The sequence below is a fragment of the Aphelocoma coerulescens genome, chromosome 4 (genome assembly GCF_041296385.1).
Source record: "Aphelocoma coerulescens isolate FSJ_1873_10779 chromosome 4, UR_Acoe_1.0, whole genome shotgun sequence".
In the NCBI taxonomy this organism is placed as follows: domain Eukaryota; kingdom Metazoa; phylum Chordata; class Aves; order Passeriformes; family Corvidae; genus Aphelocoma; species Aphelocoma coerulescens.
The window spans coordinates 1,772,912-1,793,030 of record NC_091017.1 but is presented as its reverse complement, the minus strand read 5'-3'; the positions used below and the strand labels follow the sequence as shown (position 1 = coordinate 1,793,030).

At 48.7% G+C, this 20,119-nt stretch overlaps 1 protein-coding gene across 2 annotated transcripts; it reads left to right on the top strand.

The window, feature by feature from the left end:
• The first annotated feature begins 231 nt into the window (after positions 1-231).
• SCARB2 (scavenger receptor class B member 2) lies at positions 232-20,055 on the top strand. Of its 2 annotated transcripts, XM_069012411.1 has the most exons (14): positions 232-300; positions 1,423-1,839; positions 6,659-6,816; positions 10,483-10,630; positions 11,788-11,976; positions 12,677-12,768; positions 13,013-13,132; positions 13,950-14,128; positions 14,305-14,423; positions 16,051-16,124; positions 16,924-16,975; positions 17,606-17,764; positions 17,898-17,968; positions 19,119-20,055. In XM_069012411.1, exons 1-13 carry the CDS (start codon positions 247-249, stop codon positions 17,925-17,927), a joined length of 1,791 nt encoding a protein of 596 aa, XP_068868512.1. In that variant the 5' UTR covers positions 232-246; the 3' UTR covers positions 17,928-17,968; positions 19,119-20,055. The 2 variants fall into 2 exon arrangements, with proteins under 2 accessions (XP_068868512.1, XP_068868511.1); XM_069012410.1 differs by lacking the exon at positions 17,898-17,968.
• Positions 20,056-20,119: the final 64 nt, after the last annotated feature.

Here is a 20,119-nt window from a genome sequence, read left to right as displayed (position 1 = left end):
GGCTTTTTATATTAATTAGAGATATTCCCAGTGCACGGGACAGGACAATTTCACCATGTTCATGCTTTCCAGAATGTGGGCCTTGTGTGCTTCTTCTCTCAGTAATATCATCATGGTGCTGGAAAGGGAAGATGTGCCTCTGCTTGCTTGTTTCAGGGATCTGTAATTATGACACAGGATTGTGCCTTGAGCCAGCAACGCACCCACTGCATTCCCAGGCTGCACTCAGAGGTGGAGCCACTCCTCATGGGAGTGTTTGCAGGGTATGATGGCTGGGGAACACTTCCTTGGCTTCCAAAGGTAAAATAATTTGCCAAAATAAAGAAAATAATTCACACTGAGAATTTAGAAAATCTGCATGGAGAAACGGTGTGGTTCTATGCATCACATGGGTAGATTTTAATAGAAAAATAAACCAAAAAGGTGAATTAAGCAAACACAAAATTCTGCAGGAGTCTTTGCTTGATCTATAAATATTTGTGCCAGGGTTTAGCTAAAATATTTTACAGTGGAAGGGAATGTTTATAGTTTCAGAGAGAGAAATCCCGTGGAAGAGTCTTTCTAAGGGGAGGGTTCTATTGCTGTAGTTAAATTAGCCTTCAAACCCAGATTCTAATTATGTGTTCTGGTTCTGGTTTTTGGAGAGATGGTGATGAAACAGGGCTAAGAACACCACTCTGGAATGGGAATCTAAAGGAAAGCAAGCTGCCAGAACAACTTTCTTTTTTCTTTTTTCCTGCCTGGGTGGAACCACAAAAATTCTGCTTTTCCAAACAACTGTGACATGTGACCTCAGAACCTTTCATAAGCAAAAATATCCGAAAGGGCACATAGTAACATAACACTGTTGCTGCAATCACAGTTACAGGAAGAAGTATTTATAAGGGAAAATGCTTCAGTCCATCTTAGCAGGAAATCCACCTGATGGGCCACTTGCCCTCTTGCTCAGGAAGGCATTACTTGGATCAGGCTGCTGCTGGCAAGCTGCCGTCCTCGTGGTTGGGAGAGGGAACTGACTCGTGACTTGGGAAATACTGGTGCTGCTGGCAGCCTGCTGATGGGACGTGGGATGGGAGCCCTGTGTCGCAGGGCTTTCCTTCCTCTTGTGCCATAGGAAGGCCATGGTGGAAAGGGATGGGCATGACATCTGTCGCTGGGAAGGCCCCTGTTGCAGGTGTCTTTCCCTCCTGCTGGCAGTGATGGGTGGGAAAGTGAAGCAGCACGTCCCACTGGCTTTTAAAAGAGCAGGTACAGTGATTTCTTTTTCAGGAGCGGCTTAACTGTGTTAGTGGCAGGTGAATTGCATTGAATTGTGGCAGAATCCGCTCCCTACGATGCTTAATTCAGTCTAGAGGCGCTTGGCGCTCCCTGCAGGTTTCCCCCCAACAATCTTGCTGTGGAATTCCTCCACTTGTTTTCCAGACCGCCCTTTGGCGCTGCCTACCGCACCGAGCGCGGCGCTCTAGCAGCGCCATCCCCAGCGCGCAGGAGGAGTCCGGCTGTGCCAGCAATCGCTGCGGGCAGGAAGCACCCCCCGTTACTTCGGGAAGCGCAGTCCCGGTCCCAGCGAGCCGGCACAGCAGCCCCGGAGGAGCCGCGGTCCCTGCGGCGCCGAGGGGCGGCGGCTCCTCCCGGTGCGGCGGGCGGGGCCCGCAGCGCGCCCGCCCCCGGCCGAGCCGCGGCCGTCCCTGCTCGGCGGCGGCAGCAGCAGCAGCAGCAGCCATGAAGTCGCTGTGCCTCGTCACCGTGGGGGTCCTGGCCATGACGCTGCTCATCGCCAGCATCTCCTTGCTGGTCGCGCACGTCTTCCAGACGGTGGTGGATCTGCAGGTGAAGCAGGTAAAAGCATTACCGCCTTCCCGTCCCGGTCCTTGTTTACCGGTTTATTCCCTCTGAGAATAGCCGAGGGAGGGAGGGAGGGAGCTGGCTCCCTCCTTGCAGCAGCTGTGGGTGGGTGGGCGGGCAGGAGCATCCCTGGGCTCTGACCCCCCCTCCCCCCCCGCCCAGCACCACCTGGCTGGGCTGGGGCTCAGAATGGAGCTCAGGCTGCACTGGTCCCTGGGCTGGGTAAAAATTGGGTGCGGATGGGTAAAAATGCGTCCTCTTGAGGCAGCTTTGCTGGTTGTGGGGCAGCAGCTGTAGCGAGGAGCCCTCTCCAGAGCAGCAGCAGCTGAGGGGAGCAGTGGGCACCTAAAGCACCCCTTCTTTTTGCTGCCTCTGTCCTGAATTGCTTGCAGCTTTCATACTTGTTCTGCTGCTCCATTTAGTGCTGCCTTTGGAGCACAGCCAGACGTGCTGTGGGCTGGAACACGTGGTATCTCTCAGTTCCCCAGGCTGGGTGATGGCAGTGAGGCATTTCACCCTGTTATTCCACACTTGGGGGCACCCATCCTGGCATTGCTCAGGGTGCAGAGGCCTGCACTGCTCCTGCTCTGCCTAAGCTTTTGTTTCTCTCCCAGAATGGCTCTGTGCATTTATCCAGTGGTCCAGTGAGAAGGGTCAACTTGTTAGTAACTCCTTTGGAATTCCTTTGTAAATGAGCAGTTATTTATCTGTCTATCTGAGGAATATCATCTTACTTCTTATTCTGACAGAGAAACCAGGAATGCTAACCAGTGAAGGGATTTGACCGGTGCTGTTGTCTAACTGGTGACCAGATCACCTAACCTGTGATCTCCTAACCTGTTCTTTCCTCTGGGCTGTTTTCAGGGAGCATTTCCTACTCTGGAACCTGCATTGTCTTAACTGAAATCAGATGGGTTTGGCAAGTGCGATTGTAGGTTGGGAGTGAGCCTACAGCAGGTTGCACTGCACTTGGAAGTGCAGCTCCATGCCCCTCATCTTGGCTCTCCTTGAGAAGGAGTTTGCCATCCTCTGCATCCCAGAAGTTGTACTTCCAAGTGTGCTGTTCTTGCTGGAGCAGTGGGGTGAAAGCAGTGGTTTGGAGCAGGACTGTCGGGAATTAGGCGTGATCCTCCTTACGCGTATTATCTCCTGGCTGCCTGCTCCTTCCCCGCAACGGTGCCTTATGTAAGAGCAAGTTGGTATTCGCTCAGCAGGGCTTTCAGTAATGCAGGATAAAGTTTCCAGAGCTCAGTCTTTTCTTGACTGCTGCTCTCCAGCTCGTGCTGGCACACATCTGGATTGCAGGGAGTGAGGCATCCGGCTCTCCCCGAGAGCTGCCAACTCCCTGCTGGCCCTCTCCAGGAGCCACGCACCCCCAGACTGGGGAAGCGTATCTTTCAGCCCCAAAGCAGGGTGCTCCCAGTCACTCTGCTGATCTGGCTTCTTTCTACATTTGCTTTACCCCACGTGAGCTTTCCCTCATTTCCCTCATTTGTGTGTAGTCTAGAAAGCTGCTGTCTCTTGTGTAACTGTGTGTAGCTTAGAGAATCTTGTGCAAATAGACTAATGTCAATTTGCCTTTGAAAGGGGGCAAGACCTGAGCTTTTGCAAGGAGGTGCTGTTCCTTTGAGGGCTTTCCAGCCATCCTGAAACGGAGCTGCCTCACAGTGAAGGGCTGCCTTTGCAGTCTCAAGTGCAGCTGGAGTGGAAAGCTGTATTTTGGAGCAGCTGAGGCACGTGTGTCTCCAAACCCAGCACCTGTGAACCGCTGAGGATCGCTCTGCTTTCCCAGGGGATTATGTGCAGCAGCCTTTCCAGCCAAAGGCAGGATCTGGGGTATAGAGAGGGTGTGGGAAGAGTGGGAAATCGAACCTGCTGTCAGACTTTGCATCCCCTTGAAAATCAGTGGGCAGATGTGTTGTGACAAGAACAGTGGCAGCACTTTTCCCAGAAAGCATTCAAATCTCATCAACTTATTCTTTATTTGCCATTTTATTGTATTTTTGTGAACTAAACATGCCATCCCAATCAGATGGCCAAAACCTGTTTGTTACCAGGGCCTAGCACCTGAAAATCCAGAGAGTCATGGGAAAAGACTTATAATGAACAAGGATGAATCTCCCCCAGGAGAAGGGCCTTCCCAGCCGCCAGTGCTTGTACTCTCTGATGAGTAGATGCTTGCATTTTTATTGCCATAGGTGTGCAGTTGATGAATATAACCTAATATTTTATTTATATAAATATATATAATATTAATCTTTGAGCTATGCTCCTGATTTCAAACTCGGAGGTCAGTCAGTCCTTTGGCCCAGGTGTTTCCTTCATGCCACATCCCTTATGCTGTTAATTTTAGAAAACACTTCGTCTTCAAATCCTTTGAAATTCCACTGGACTTGTCGCCAACCATCTGTTGGGCTGAGGTGGCTGGAGTGTTTCAGGCCCAAAGGGACAAGGAAGACGTTTTCTCCTTTGATGTATTCATCATTGTCATTTTTTACTGCTGTTGTTTAATGCCAAATAAGGGTAGGGTTTAGTATGAAGGCCTAGCTGAAGGATCCATTGGGATGCTCCTTTGGGTCAGGGCATTCCCAAGGTGTGGGAGTAGAGAGGTCTGTTCACGCTGGTCTGAACATTTACCCTGTCACCTTAACAAGTTGCAGTTCAACTCAGTCACAGATGAACACATAAAAGTACATCTTGGAATTAAAACATTTAGGAGTTCCAGAGGGGGGAAAAAAAAAATTAAATTTTCTGTGTAGGTTTCAAAAATGTTCAGTACGATTTCCCACTCCCACCCTCACTGCCAGTAACAGTTACATTTGGGAGGGAAAGCTCCCTTTTTATTTCCTGTGTGTAAAGCACAGTCAAGGCAAGGAAACAGCAGCAAATGAGAGAGCTGTGAGTTCAGGGCTGGCTGATAAATACAGTCAGCAGGAAGGATGCTTTGGAGCACTGGAAGTGAGCGTGGACTCCACGTGGAAAGGAGAAGCACTGATATCACTATAATATCATGTGATAGACTGAAATATCCCTGGTAACATTTGGTGAAAATCACAAGAAAAGAGCTTACCATGTTTCATTATTTGACAGTTTTTGGGAGTCTCTCTGAATCCAGCTCAGAAGTTTGTGAATCTGGGTTTGCTGTCACTGTACAGAGCTATAAATAGACGCTTAATTTCTGTGGGAGATCCATACTGTGCCATGCAGATCCAAGAAATAGATGTGGAATGAGTATGACCAGGGAATGGGTCTCCTTGGCATACATCATAAGAAAACAGGATCAAGAGCATCCGGCTGCGTAGGAAATTGTGCATATGAGGTGTCGGTAGTTCCAGAGAAATGCTCCAAACTCCCCAAGCATGTCTGAAACACATGAATTTTTGATCTGTGCACAGAATACATGGGTTTTAATCCTGTGGGGAAAGCAGGCTGCAAGTGCAAAGTGCCACCAGCTGGGCTGGCTCTCACTGCCAATCAGCATTACTCCTGCCATGCCGAGCTCCTGCCCACTAAGTTTGTCTCTGAAACAGCCTTCTCTTTATCTCATCCTTCAAAATTAAAGTCTCCATGGAGAGAAAACAGCTCCTTAAGAGGGAAGGCCAAGAATGAGTCCTGAGGCAACTGTGGCTGATAAGACCCCATAAACATCCACCACGAGCTGGCAGCTGTCCAGCCTGCCCTGATTCTGAGCTTCCACTCACAATATCTGACTTGTTTGCTCAGAAGAATAAAAAGAATGAGTGTGTATGAGACCCATTTGATTGCAAATCATTCCCCTCCTCCGTTTATCCCGCCAACAGGTGATGTGGTTTTCAAAGACAGAGTTTTCTTTGTGTTTATTCTTGAAAATTCACTCTGCCGGCCAGGTTTCTCTTTGTGACCACTGAAGCAGTTCCAGTGTTACAACTACATGAAAAGCCTTGACTTTGGCAGTGGGGATGCTTTATAGGTGGAGTGAATTTTACCTAAAATGGGAAAGCAATACAGTGAGAGATTGAGACCTCTGTTATGGAGCTCTGTGTGACAGCTGTGCTTGTGACTTTCCATATAGCATGTATATACTGATAAGGGCTATCACTGAGGTAAGAGAATTAGTGTTTCATTTCTCAAGTGCTTCTGCTATAAAAGCATGATTTATAGCTTGGTTACAAAATAGACTGACAGACCATCGGTCTGGAGATGCACATGCTGAGGCTGCTGTAGGAAAGAAGCTAAAGACAGAGGGCAAACAATCTTTCCCCTATTCCAAGACCTTGGAAAGGCACAAACCCTAGAGCGCCTACCTGAAAGAAATTTGTCACTCACAGTTTTTCTCACAGGCCACTGAAAAACAAAGTCCAATTGCTTTGGAGGCAGAATCTCACAGCTGTGTTGGAATCTGACATTCTTGGGCAAAGAAATCATCAAGGCCAGGACTCTCTTGGCCTCCCACTGTTGAGTTACACTTTTATCTGTAACGTTGGCATGTTTTGTGGTGTCTTGCACCAGGTGGAGGTTAATACTGATGCAGGAAAGGAGAAAGGATTGCTGAGTAATAGCTGATCAGTCTCCCTTCTGAAAAATGTCAGGCAGCATTGTCTGGGGAGAAGTGGAACTACAAACCAAGCAACTTTGCCCCTGGGCTGTGGTCAGGAGAGCAGGTGCCTGAGCTGGTTGATATTCAGTGAGCTGTTTCAAAGTAAAGCAGATCTAGAATTGTGGTCTTGAGCCTTACTGCCTGTGCTTCTTCCCAAGGCATGGAACTCCTCTCTTTCCTGTCAGTATCATGCAGCATCATAGCATCAGCAGCTGATCTGCCTTTCTCTTGTTTCAGGGAACAGTACTGAAGAATGGCACGGAAACCTTTGAGGCCTGGGAGGACCCTCCCCCCCCAGTCTACATGCAGTTCTACTTTTTTAATGTGACAAATCCGTTGGAAGTGCTCCAAGGGGCTACTCCTCTCGTAGAGGAAATAGGACCATACACCTACAGGTAGGACCCTTTCAGTAGTTCCATACTTCACAAAAGCTGTGCTGTGTGAGGAAGCCAAAATGTGGGATCCAGAATGTTTGGGATCCCGTTCTAGGAGAAAGTCTAGGTGGTAATGTGTGAGGGCAGGTTTATCCAGGGGAGCATGGTCACAGCCCACACAGACAGCACTGACACTTGCAACTGGTTTCAGACGGAGGCCAGCGACTTCTGTCAGATTTTGGGCAAAGTTGTGGTGGTGTGCTGCTGTTCCTCAGCTGCTGAACACAGAGATGCTGTTGCATCCTGGCCTGCTGTCTTGTGAGTTGGGTGATGTTTGGGAGGCTGGGGAGAGGAATGTTGCACAAAAGTGTGACTCATGCACACTCAGGAATTGGTTCCTAGCTGGAGTTGCACAATCCACGTGGGTAAAATGCGGCCAGAAAAACAGAGTGGTAGTAAAAGCGTCTTCCTGAGCCAACGCTCACTGAAAAACCTGCTTAGGTCTTAGACCTATCTCTCATTTTTACTGATGGATTTACTAAGGCCACGTGCAGCGTTAGATATTGTCCAGCCTCTAGAGCTATCTTGTGTGGCACGGAGAGATTTTTAAAGTCACCTTACAAACGAGTTTTCCTTTAGAGCTGTGTTCTGCTCAGCTGCCTGCAGCCCTGTAAACCAGGAGCAGGCCTGTGGCAGGAAGGGTTGTAGTCTTGGGAGTTCTGGCATTATGAGGAATTCTATCACCATGGCAAAAAGGTAGATTCCTCAGTGTCAGCCTCACTTGTGGTCACAGGCTCATCCAGGCCAGGCAGTGGCTCAGTGCCAGAAGGAGTGGTCTTTACCTAAGCTTCAAAATGATCAGAATCTGTTGGTATTTGAAAAAATGCTGGAATGAAAGCAAGAGCCTTGGTGGGAGCCTTGGTTTCTGCATTATCTCTTGCCTCTCAGTTTCCTTCCTCCCACACCTCAGCTTTGCTTCTCCTTCTGCCAACAATCTCTTCCCCTGTCTCCTCTGCATTCTAATCCTCTGTCTGTTTAGCCCTGGCAAACTCCATGTAGTACTTTGGCAAAATCCCTGCTATTACATGAGCCAGTAGAGCTGGAGAAAAGATCCACAAGCTCTCAAGTTCCCAGGCTTTCCTTCAGGTGTGTGTAGTGTAACGCTGGTCATTAGTCAGCAATGTGTTCAGTCAGTTCTGTGTCAGGAAGATAAATAGGATCAGCTCCAGGGTTTGCAGAGCTGCAGGGAACCATACAGGCTGGTATTCAGTCCTCTTTGCCAGCTTCTTCTTTTCCCTTTCCTTAGCTCCGAATCTCTCCTGGGTGTCACATGTAGCCTGGTTTGGGAAGCTGCACCTTGTCCATGAAGGAGCTCAGCAGGGTGGATGGGGCTGGGTTGGTCCCTGCCCCAGGGGAGGCCCAGCCTGAGCTGCTGGTTTGCTGGGAGAGAGCCTTTCCCTGCATCCCACGCCACAGGCTGGCTGCGAGTGGGTCCCCGACGCCGGCCCTCCCTGCAGTGTTCTTGGTGGTGACAGGGAGGGAAGGAAGGAGGCTGCACATTCCAGTTGCTTCTGGCTTGTTTGCTTAGCCTGATTCTGGCATGTCTGGACAGGATTCCCCTGTGCTCTGCTCTGTCTGATAGAGGAAGGAGGAAAAGTTAGGAAGTGGAGAGCTCTCTTCCAGCAGGTTCCATAAGCCTTGCCTGGCTGTGCCTGCAGCAGGCTGTCAGCCCTGGGTGGGGAGCAGAGGAGGCTGTGGGAGCGCAGGGAGCAGGAAGGGATGTTCCAGCCATACTGCACACTCCAGCCAGGGAAGAAACGCCCAGTTGGTTTCACAGGCCCTGTGTAGCAAAGCATTGAAGACTCATTTGGCTTTAGCATGTGACAGAACATCTGAAATACCTTCACATGAAGTGCATGGCTCTGTGCTTTTATAAAACAGCGTGTTTGGGGAAAGGCTGGGAGTGAACTGGGCCGGACAAGCAGAGGAAAAAAAATCCAGTCAGTGACAGGGAGGAGGTGGGAGGGCTCAAGAGAGTCTCTTCCTGCAGCTCAGAGTTTTCACCAGCATACATTGTAAAGCACTCGAGGCAGATTCTGTACCAAAAACATGGTGTTTTTAAATCCTGGAAGTTGAACTGGCAGCATGTAAAGTAAGTAATTACAAAGTGCAAGCTGCTTATCTGCCCAAGCCTGCTGAGTCCCAAAGAACACTGGAATATTGTCTGGTCTTGCACGCATTTACAGCTTTTTAACTCTGACATCCTAGAGCCTCCTACTCGTATCCCTCATCAGGGAGTATTATTTTCCTCTGCGGAGCTGGAGAGGTGTCTCAGGTTACTCCTGGTCTATTTTAGGAAGGCATTTCACAGCTGTCCATTTCCATCCCCTCAGTTCCAGCCCTGGAGTATAAAATAGATTGCTGTCCAAGAGGCCCTTGGCAAGTCAAGCTGGAGGTGTTGTCAGACCAAAATGTTCCTGGGTGGCAGGGATGCTGGGGAGTGGTAGAGACACTGTTTGGGTAAGGAAGATGGGAAGTGGCTGGTTTCTAATAACAGTAGTTTCACAGGCCTTTCCAGTTTGCTGTAGATTTGGAAGCTGCCGTAGTGCAGCCTGTTGTGTGAAGCTGCACTGATGGATCCAGGGCAGCCAGGACAGAATCTCAATCTGAACTGAATGCAGGACATCAGGGCACAACATCTGGCAGAATGATTGTCCCTCACGTCTTGTGACTTGAAATTTGCCCAGGCAAATGTCAAAGTCAGCAGCCTTCTGAGTAACTGCAGGCTGAGGAAATGAGGGGAATTTCACCTCATGTGTGTGCCAGGTGGTGAGCAGCCCACCTGCCACTTCCCTTTTGGGCTTTGCTGGAGACACGTGTGTGTCAGCCTGTTCTGCATAACTGCATAAGCCTGGTTTGTAAAGTGCTAGTGGTAATGAAAATTGAGTAGTGCTCTCCTTGCATGTGTTTCAGGATAATTAAGATCTGACTTTCTCGTTGGGCCAGCAGGTAGCATTTGATGTTGCTTGCCAATTGGACTGGTTTGTCAGCAATCCTGAGTTTTATCCTGCTGTCTGAGTGCTTAGACAGGAACAGCAGCAACCTCCCAGGCCATGGGTAGCGAACAGCAAAAATTCAGTTGAATTTCTGTCGTGCCCAGGATTCCTGCTCAAGAAGTAAAGGAGAACTAAAATGAGGCTTGTTCTGTGGTCGTGTCACATGTAAGCCCCAGTGCCGAGTGCTCTGTAGCCAGCAGAAGGATTCTGGTGGGTTCTTAGGTCAATGAGAGACACGCAGCCTGCATCTTTCTGGGGGTGAATTTTGCCTGCAGCAGAGGCAAAAGTTGCATTTTCAAACTGGACTTCAAGGGCAATCTCATACATGGTGGCTCTAAATCCTTCTGAGCTGTCTGAAATTGTTTTCCTTCCTTTGAGGTTTTTAAAGACAAGGCAAAATTATGAAGTGCAATTAACACGTGGGGTGGCATTTTTGGAAAGGCCCCATCAGGTCTGACTCAGCTCACACTGACACAGCGGGGAGTTCATGTCAGTGAGGGAATCAACTTCCAAGGAACTGAAAATCTCACCCTTTATGTGCTTTAAGCAGTAGAACAGCCATAAGTTAATTGCAGTTAATGCTGTGTGTACTTAGTTTAACTTGATTAGAGAACAAACTCTTGTCTTTCAGGGAATACAGGCCAAGAGTGCACATCCAGTTTTTGGACAATGGAACCAAAGTGTCTGCTCTAAACCCAAAGACTTACGTATTTGAACCTCAGAAGTCAGTGGGAGACCCTGAAGTGGACCTGATCAGGACAGTAAATATTCCTGCAGTGGTGAGTTCTCTTTCATTCCTGCTTGGAATTCATCCTGACACACTTCAGCACGAGTAGCATGTTGCTTCCTCCTGACTCCCCCTTTATAGTAGATGAATGTGATGGAAGAATGAGAGAGGCAGCTCATGTCCTGGGCAGATGCTAGTCTCAGTTTGGGGCTACACTGTTTGTGGGGGTTTTGTTTTGTTCCTCCCTCTCCTCACACCTCTGCAGTGTTAGTGCCTTCCTCTGGTGCTAAGAGATCACACACTCTACAGGGATGAGGAGAAATCAGGCTTGCTGAGCTTCCAAGAGTCTGTGAAACCAGGGAATTATTGATGTCAAATGCCTAGGAGGAACTCTGGCTTCTGCGTGAAGAAGTCAGGAATGCTTGGGGTTATTTTGTCAAAATTGGAGAATCTGCCTCCAAGTCTGCTTTTCAAACCGGAAAGAAACTACAGCAGAGCAGTTTCAGATGGAGCTGAATGAAAAGGACCTCTCAGAGTAGAATTTAAGTTAGAAATGCACCCCCAGACTGTGCTAGGTGAAAGGGAGTCTCGTTGTGATGATCACAGGCAGACCAGTATTTTGGTCTCGTACAGGGATAGCACGAGAAGAAGCAGATCCAAAGGTGTCACAGCTTCCAGAGGCAGTCAGGCTGTACTCCAGCACAGGGAGTGTGAGTCAGCCTTTACTCTCCATCCTGGTTTAATTTCAATTGCAGGGTACATTCATTTCAGCTTTTTCCCCAGCGTTTCCAAAAATGCCTGATTTTATGAATGAGTACAGAAATGCCCTGTATATAGTAGTAGATAGGACTCAGCTTCCTGAAAGTTGCAGACAATACAGACACTGTATTTTCAATTCCTCCCAGGCATCTCGTGGTGGTAAGGATTATCTCTCCTTCAGATTTTTGGCTGTGATGTACTATAACAGGCAGTATGAGAAGAACCACAGGTTGGTTAGCCCAAAGAAATGCCCTTCTTTTGTTATGACCTCTTTAAATTCATGCTGTAAACCCACTTGTCAGCTAGAAAGGAAATAAACGTTATTACAGTTTGCATCTTGGGGAAATGAAAGTGTGTGTGCGTGGTGCAAAGTGTCTGTGTGTGGATGCAGCTGATCATTTATTCCCCATTCCATCTGACCATCGCTCCCTCATTGCAATGCCCTGGCAGACTGCCATGGAGTGGACCAGGTCGACCCCTCTGCAGTTTGCCACGGAGGTGCTGCTGCTTCTCTACCAGGAGTCCCTGTTCACGGTCCGCAGCGTCCATGAGCTGCTGTGGGGCTACAAGGACAGGCTGCTCTCCACCATCCACGTGCTGCATCCCGAGATCGACCCCGTCTTCGGGCTCTTCAACAAGGTAACTGGGTGGCCACGCCTGCTGGTGCTTTCCCTGGGGAATGATGGCACTGCTGCGGGGTGTGGGCTGTGAGAGGGGTGTGCCTGGACTGAGCCAGGAGGTAGGGATAGCAAAGGCGTGCTCCCTCTTCAGTTTGCCTGCATCTAGGCACTGGATGGGAGGTATGGATAAGCTTTCCAAGGACAGGCCCCTCCACTGTTGTGGGTGTTTGCTTGAATAACATGGGCTTTGTGGAGCCACTTGTGCAAACTGTTAGAAAAATGCCCTGATTTCCTTAGTAATTGACTGAAATTGGATGTTATTTCTGTGCTGCAGCCATTTCTGGCTTCCACAGTGTTTCTGGTCATTTTGGGCTGTGGGGAATCCTTGCTTCTTGGAGATGTCTGCAGTGCTGAGGTTATTTCTGTGGGGTTGTTTTCTTCCTGAGGGCTCTTTATTCAGGGGCAGCTCTCAAAGGGAGAAAAGGCTCATATGGAGTTGTATTTCCTGCAGTTGGGAGGTGTAAGGATCTTGCCTGGTCACTTCCACCTCGTTCCTGTACAACATGGAGTTCAATGAACTGCACAGATCTCAGGGGCAGTCCACCACTCCTGGGGTGGATTTGGAGTGGTGACAACTTCAACTCCTGCCACCCCATTGCAGTGCCATTGCCAGGTGCCACAGAAGGAGTGGAGCCACTGAAAACTGTATCTGTTTGCAGATGAACGGAACTGATGATGGAGAATATGTTTTCCTGAGTGGGGAAACGAGCTACCTGAACTTCTCCAGGATTGTGGAGTGGAAAGGAAAAGAGTAAGTTTTTCAGAGGACTGTTGCCTCTGTCAGAATCTGCCCCATGCTTGCCTGGTGCCGGTTTAAAGAGACTGTAGGTGCAGTTTAAACCCATTGCAACTCCTTTTCTTGTTAGCAGAGCTGAGGCAGGAGGAATTAGCTCTGTACAGGTCTGATTCCCATTTGCTTAGGCCAGGAGCTGGCATTGCCTGACTGCTGCTCGGAGATCTTTTAGCCCTTGCTCTGTTTGCTTCCCTTTCTTCAGGTCCTTGAGTTGGTGGACAACAGAGACATGTAACATGATCAATGGCACAGATGGGACATCCTTTCACCCGCTGATCAACAAAGATGAGAGCATCTACATCTTTTCTTCTGATTTCTGCAGGTAAGGAGAGGACAGTGTTGCTCAGACTTTAAAGCAGAGCATTTATGTGCATTCCTCTTGAGCTGTCAGGTTAGGCTGGTGGTTCTCCTCCTGTGATTTCATTTAACAGTAGCAGTGTCCTGCATTCATTCGTGGTGGGAAGGATGAGTTACAGAAAAAAAACCTCCCAGTCTGCAGCAAGTTAAGGATGTGTTATTTCAAAATGAAGATTTGTGAGGGAAAAATCTGGAAGAAAACCGGAAGGACAGACTGGACTGCAAGGCTAGTAACGAGGGGAACTGAAGGATTTATAGGAACTTCCCTTAAGCTTCTTGCCTCCAAAGTCTTCCTCTGTGCTGTGCTTTTTTAGAGAACCCAGGTTGCCCTCTTCAGAGATTCATGACTTTACATGATGCTGTCTGAAATGTACCAAGAAAATCTTGGTGTTTCCTTCCATATGTAATGCCCTGTCTCCCCTCTTGCTGATTTCCCAGTGCGTGGAGAACAAAACTGATCTGAAATTATTTAAATCAATACAGATGGGTGTTAGGCTAAATTCAGGACGTGCCAGATTGTTCTGTCTTCCACAACCATGTTCTTTTCCTGGTCCCTCTCAGCAGAGGCACCAGCACTTACACAACATGCAATAGTGACATGGGGACCGACTGTTTTGTGCAGCAGCAGGATGATGAGATGTGTGTTTGCTGATCAGAGCCTATTAAATTCCGTACAGAAGGTGTTGGGAATGCAAACCGGAGCAGACACACAGGCATCAGCAGGGAGACACGTGCATCTGGCCTGGGTGTGTGCTGCAGCCTGACACACTGCTTCCCTGCAGGTCCCTGTTCCTGGTGTACGACAGCTCGGGAGCCGTGGCCGGGGTGCCCACGTTCCGCTTCGTGCCCTCCTCCATGGTGTTTGCCAACACCTCGGTGAACCCCGCCAACGCCGGCTTCTGCGTGCCCGCCGGGAACTGCCCTGGCACCGGCGTGCTCAACGTCAGCGTCTGCAAGCAGGGTACGGCCGAGCTGCAGGGCCGTGAGGGGCTTGTCCCAGAGGCTCTGGGGGCTTGTGGCTCCACAGGGGGCCCTTCCCTTCTCTTTAAATGGCTCAGAACTGTGAGGTCCTCAAAGGCTTCCCTGAATCCTGCTCGGCCTTTTTTTAGGTGGTGACTTGGTGCTTTTGCATTCCAGGTGCTCCAATATTTCTGTCAGCTCCACATTTTTACCAGGCAGATCCAAAGTTTATAGAAGACATAGAGGGCATGCATCCCAGAAAAGAATACCATGAGACATTTCTGGACATCAATCCTGTAAGTGCAGCCTTTTTTCAAGGGTTCTGTAGGTGAATGGATCCAAACACGTGGGTTTAGGTCACCTCCTTGGATGGTGTGTACTGGCGTAGTCCCGTTGACCTCAAGGAATCTGTACTAGTTCCATGATGCTGGATGGAGTGGGAGATCCCTTTGGGTCAGCTGTCCTGTCCCTGTCCCCTCCCAGTTTCCCGCACACCCCACCCACCCACTCGCTGGCAGGGCAGTGTGAGAAACAGAAAGGGCCTGGAGGCTGTGCAAGCACTGCTCAGCAATCACTGGAACATCCCTGTGTTACCCACGCTGTTTTCATCACAGTTCCAAAACACAGCCTGATACCAGCTACTGTGGAGAAAATTAATTCTCTCCCAGCTAAAACCAGTACAGCAGTGATGTCTACACCCCCACATATAAATGTGGGTCGAGGGAAGGAGCACAATCACGAGCTGCCTGGTTTACAGAAACAGTGCTGTGACTCATTGGGCTGTTATGTGCAGCTAAAGCGGGAGGAAATTCCACAGCTCCTCTCCTAAGGTCCAGTGCAGATCCTGCTGTGTGGTGTGTACCAGGTTCTTCCTGCATTCTTACAGTTCTCATTCTTTCACTTTTACTTGATGAGATGGACATGATGAGATGTTTCCTTCCTTTTTCCACAAGTAGCAGCTGCTAAAGCCCTGGGACTGTTAAACAAGTTAGGATGTTGGTTAGCTTGGCAGGCTAACGCCACTTCCCTTGCTTTAGCCGGATTATGAACAGGTGTTGGTTCAGTAAGGCACGCTACACTGCAAAATAGAGCTGCCATTGATTTTTTGTTATTAGCACATGGACATGGATGTGAGGATTTCAATAGTGTCTTGTATGAATTTGTCTGATCATTCAAAATCCATTCATGCCCACATTAAAGAATTACAAACAAGCACGTCAAAATTGCGTGAAGAATCAGAATCTGATTGGCTCAACAGTTTGCTTGGCAATTGGCAAATTGCGAGATCGATCAAAAATCTGCTTAAAATCGGATGCCTGATCCTGTTGGTTATTTTTTGTATCCCGCTCAGTGTGCCATGTTTATTGTCTTTTTTGCAAAGGGCCCTGCAAAAGTCAATAAACGCGGTCTTTGTAATACAAAAAAAAGGAGGACCTGGGGAGATTGGCAGCTGGACTGACAATCTCACAGAGTCAGACCTGGAAGCAGAATTTACCCGTGAGGATATTACAGAGAAATTCTGCAGCTTTAGTAAAACCCACAGAGAAGGCCAAGAAGATAATTCATGAGAGAAAACGTTCTGGATACGAGGGGAGGATGTTCTTGTTATGGGACATGGAGAGTGTACAAGGAAGAGCTTGTGGATAATACGCAGCAGCTTTACCTTTGCTTGTACAGCTGATTGTTTACTGCCTGAATGGTCACTGTTTGTTAGACAGCCTTGGCATTGTTTGCTAAGCAGCCAATCTTAAATTAGGCCTCAGCCACTGTGAAGAGGTATAAGGATAGCAGTAGAGAAAACACAAAATCTTTCTACCTTTCTCGACATGGATTACAGCTAGTGTGGCTGTTATGTCTGCCTCGACACCAGCCACATTTACTGTTTTTTTGACACTCTGTTCCTTTATCTCCTTTATTCCCCAGCTGACGGGGCTCGTCCTGCGGGCAGCCAAGCGGATGCAGGTCAACGTTCACGTCCGAAAATTACCTGAATTTTTGTGAGTGTTCTCTGCTGCTGGGTGGGCCTTTCAGATCTCAGCTGATACTCAGAATGAATTTTTCTGCAGTGTTCGGATGGAATATGTGTTGGAGAGAGGAAGTGTGAGAGAGAGATGTCCAATCCAATCTCAGTTTGAAGGGGCAGTATCCTCTCCTCTCAATCAGACTCTGTAGTTCCACCTGCAGAGTAAAGAATGCTGTATGGTAGTTACTCCTCCTGCTCAGCTGCAGGGCTGATGTTTGTTTATTGGCACAGCTTGGCTGTAATAACTAAAATAGAAGTATTTTATCTGCCCAGTCCCCTTGGGAGAGCCAGTGATGTTCCTTCAGGCTTGTTTCCCAGTGCCCAGGAGCTGTCACAGTAACACAGATGCTGCCTGAGCTGGGATTCCACATGTGCCAAATATTGGGGGATTTTTGCTGCTGTGCCTGTGTTGCTTGGACAATAGTTCTCTGTTTTACAAATAGGAGTAACCTTCCACATTAGCTTAGCTCAATTCCTGCTGACTGGCACAAATCTGTCACTCAGTTATGAATGAGCCCCAGATGGATCCCTGTCTTTCACTGCCCACCAAGTCCCAAAATATGCCCTGCTCCCAAACCAGAATTTATCCATCCTGGACATGGAGATTGTCCTACTCCAGCAGGGAGGTGAAAATCCACAGCAAAAAGGAACAGCCCAGGGGTTTTTTAGGGACACTTTCCTTGTTCACTGTTCTTGTATAATCTGTCTTCAGAACCCTCAGGTTGAAAAGTTCCAAACCCATAATTTTTTATTATTGCTTTTTTTCCACACAGTGAAACAGGCAACATCCGAACGCTGATTTTCCCAGTGATGTATATAAATGAGGTAAATGGTTTTGTTATGTGTTTCCAGCACTGTGGCATGTTAATGCTTGCGAAAATACCCTCTGAGCTAGCCAGAAAACAAAATGCTGATTTTCTTGTTGTTTTGTACAGTGATAGACAGGAAGCTGTTGCTGTTCCTTAACTAGCACCCTCCTGCTGCTTGTTGGAGGGTTAAGTTCAGCCTGGCCAAACGCTCTCAGTCAGACATTCCTTTTAAACTCAAAGGAGTTGGCCATGAGGAAAAGGGCTGCTCAGACAGAGGCAGGACTTCAGAAGATCACACCTTTTTTTGAGTCATCTGTTGTCAATATTCCTGTGCTGTAGTTGGATCACTGAATTAACTGGATGCAGGGGGGACTAGTTTTGATGCCATACACTGTTATTCCAGGCTTGTATTAGTCCATTCCTAAACCAAAAGTTAAAAATCCCTGTTTTCCTTTGAAATACAGACTAGGTGATCCTTCTGGCCCCTGGAAGAATTTTTAGGGGGGAAGTATGCCAGGAAGCAATGAAGCAGTGGTTGAGAGTTGCGGGAGTGTTGGTTCCCTGCCCTTCACAAAAGTGATCTTATAGAAAGCACAGAAATAAATAAACCTTCTTTTCCCCCCCTCTTCCTCTCTCTCTGCTCCAGAGCGTTCTGATTGATGAAGCATCTGCCACCAAACTCAGGCATGTCTTGCTGGAAGCCAGTGTTGTGACTGGGATCCCCTTTGTGATCATGGCTCTGGGGATAGTTTTTGGGATTGTTTTCATTGTGCTGGTGTGCAGGTCCCGGGGGATAAGTGAAGAGGTAAGCAGCACTCAGATTTGACTTTGCTTGCTGTACATCGGCCTGCATTTGATTTTTCTTGTGGTTAATCTTACCATTTGGTGCCTTTCTGCACGTGTTTTTATTTTGTTTTTGTTGGAAATGACCTTTCTAGGGAGGGGAAGTTTTAATAGACTCAGAATAAACGCGCCAAAGCAAAGGAGCGGAGTTAATCTGAGAAGCCTGGTAAGGCAGGTCCTGTCTCTGTGCCCAATTCCCTTGCCAGCAGTAGTGAAATAAATCAGCCTGTCTAGAGGACCCTGAAGGATAAGATGCAAAATCTCCACCATATATGAGGACAGATTTAGTTGGTGTCAGTGTTCTCAGCCGAACTGCGTTGTGCCAGTGGATTATTTTCCAGAATCAGAATACAAATTTATGGCCAAAGAACAGATGAATTGCACAGATAGCAGCAGCAGAGACTGTTCTCCAGTATTCTTGATTTACAAGCCAGCTTGTAAATCTGTTTATGAGAAGTTCTGTCCCACATGACACGCTGGCATAAAGGTGCTTGTCAGGGCAAAAGCTGACCCCAACCTTTCACCATAAAAGGGTTCAGATGACACCAAGCGTGGAGCCTTTGACTAGAGGAATAGCCTGGGTTCTCTAGGAGGCTGTTTCCTCGTCATAGTTGCTGTGGGCTTACTGTGGTCTCATGCGTTTGGTGTTCCCTAAAATCTTACAACTTCCCTCTGTGCCTGGGGGACCCCTCTGGATCAGTGGGTCCCACTGCCTCCCATCCCCATGTACTTCAGGGTCCTATGTAGGACAGACTGGTTCCCTTCCCCTCCCCCTTCCCCTCTCCCTTCTCCTCCCCCTCCCCCTTCCCCTTTCCCTTCCCCTCCCTGTCCCGTCCTGTCCCTGTTATCAGCAGCTCAGCCAGGACCAGGATGTCCATCTGTCCCACTGCCCAAGGCCTGACCCAGAAATTCCTGCCCCACCCTACATGCACAGCTTCACACCAGCTCTCTTGGATGTGCTGGAACACTCTACAGGGGTCTGAGTGACAAAGGGACACCTGCATTCCATGCTTTTCCTACTTTGCTTTTGTTGCTTTTCCTGCAAACAGAGGTAATCCAGCAGTGTACAGCTCTTCTTGTGATCCCTGGGTGGTTCAGGCCTTCCCTCCTGTGTCAGGTGCTACAGTAGGTCCCTGCCCAAGCTGCCACCCACCCTCTGGTGCTTTCTTAGTGCAGCCCTGGCTCTCTTAGAGGGAATTCTCCTTAGAAGTAGGAGCTTTTCCCTTCCCTGCTTGGAGCGTGGGCAGCCCGGCTTCCCATGGTGGAAGGTCTCTCTCTCATGGCCGCTTTAACTTGCTGTGATTTTGTTCTTCCAGAGCACTGAAGAGGAGAGGTCCCCACTCATCAGGACATCTTAGTAGATTTCCTTTACCCTGTGAGCTTGGAGAATAAACCATTAGAGCTGACCTAACACCAGCTGTCCCCAGTGGAGGCACGGTCGTGTCCAGCGTGACTTTTTGTGGGACAGAGGTCGAAGAGACTCTGCACTGTCAGCCAGGGAGGAGACTTTTTTCTCGCCAGCTACGTTACAACTTTAAAACTCCGTTTTAAAACTGCTCCAGATCCTGCTTTTCTCAGCCTTGCCCTCTGTATGTACCCGTGCTGGCAGCCACAGAGGATCAGAACCACTGGATGGGCGACCACAAGCCGGCCTGATTCCCTACAGGAGCGGCGCAGGTGGTGTTTGCAAGCGGCCTTGGCAGTGTGGACAGCGTTCTGGGAATACAGCAGGCTCCTGGAGGGCCCTGGGACAGGGACAGCTTGGCTGTAGGCCGGGTGGTGTCCTGTCTGTAACGTGTCCTTACTGCGGTGTGCACCGAGCGTTTGTTACTCGTGTCCTTGCTCCTGTCACAGCACTTGTGTACAGCTAATCCAGCCCAGAGCGGAGCTTTGCGCAGCGTCTGTAGCTCCAACCGAGCCAGCGGCTGGAAGTGCTTTTCCATGCAAACCACCTAACTGTTCCCACTCTGCTCGTTAGCCAGGCTTTTCTCCTTCAGGTGTGGGGTTTGTTCTGCAGCTTCAGGCACCACAGCTCAGCGCTGTTCTTGGGGTGGAGGGGACAAAGCTGGTGGGTGTTGTTGTGGGGGTTTGGTGGGAATGCAGACTTGGCATGTTTGGGATGAGAGTACCCCTCCGTGTTAATGGACAGGGTCCTGAGAACTCCTGACACTTTTTTTACTTGTGAAACAGAAACTTGTGTTAGAAGTCACAAAGGTTTCCCCCCCTCCCCGATTAAAAGAATATTCTCATTGAGGAATGTTTCCATAGATAGTGAAATACGTTCTTAAAATGTGTCATTGTCTTCTAAAGAGGGGCA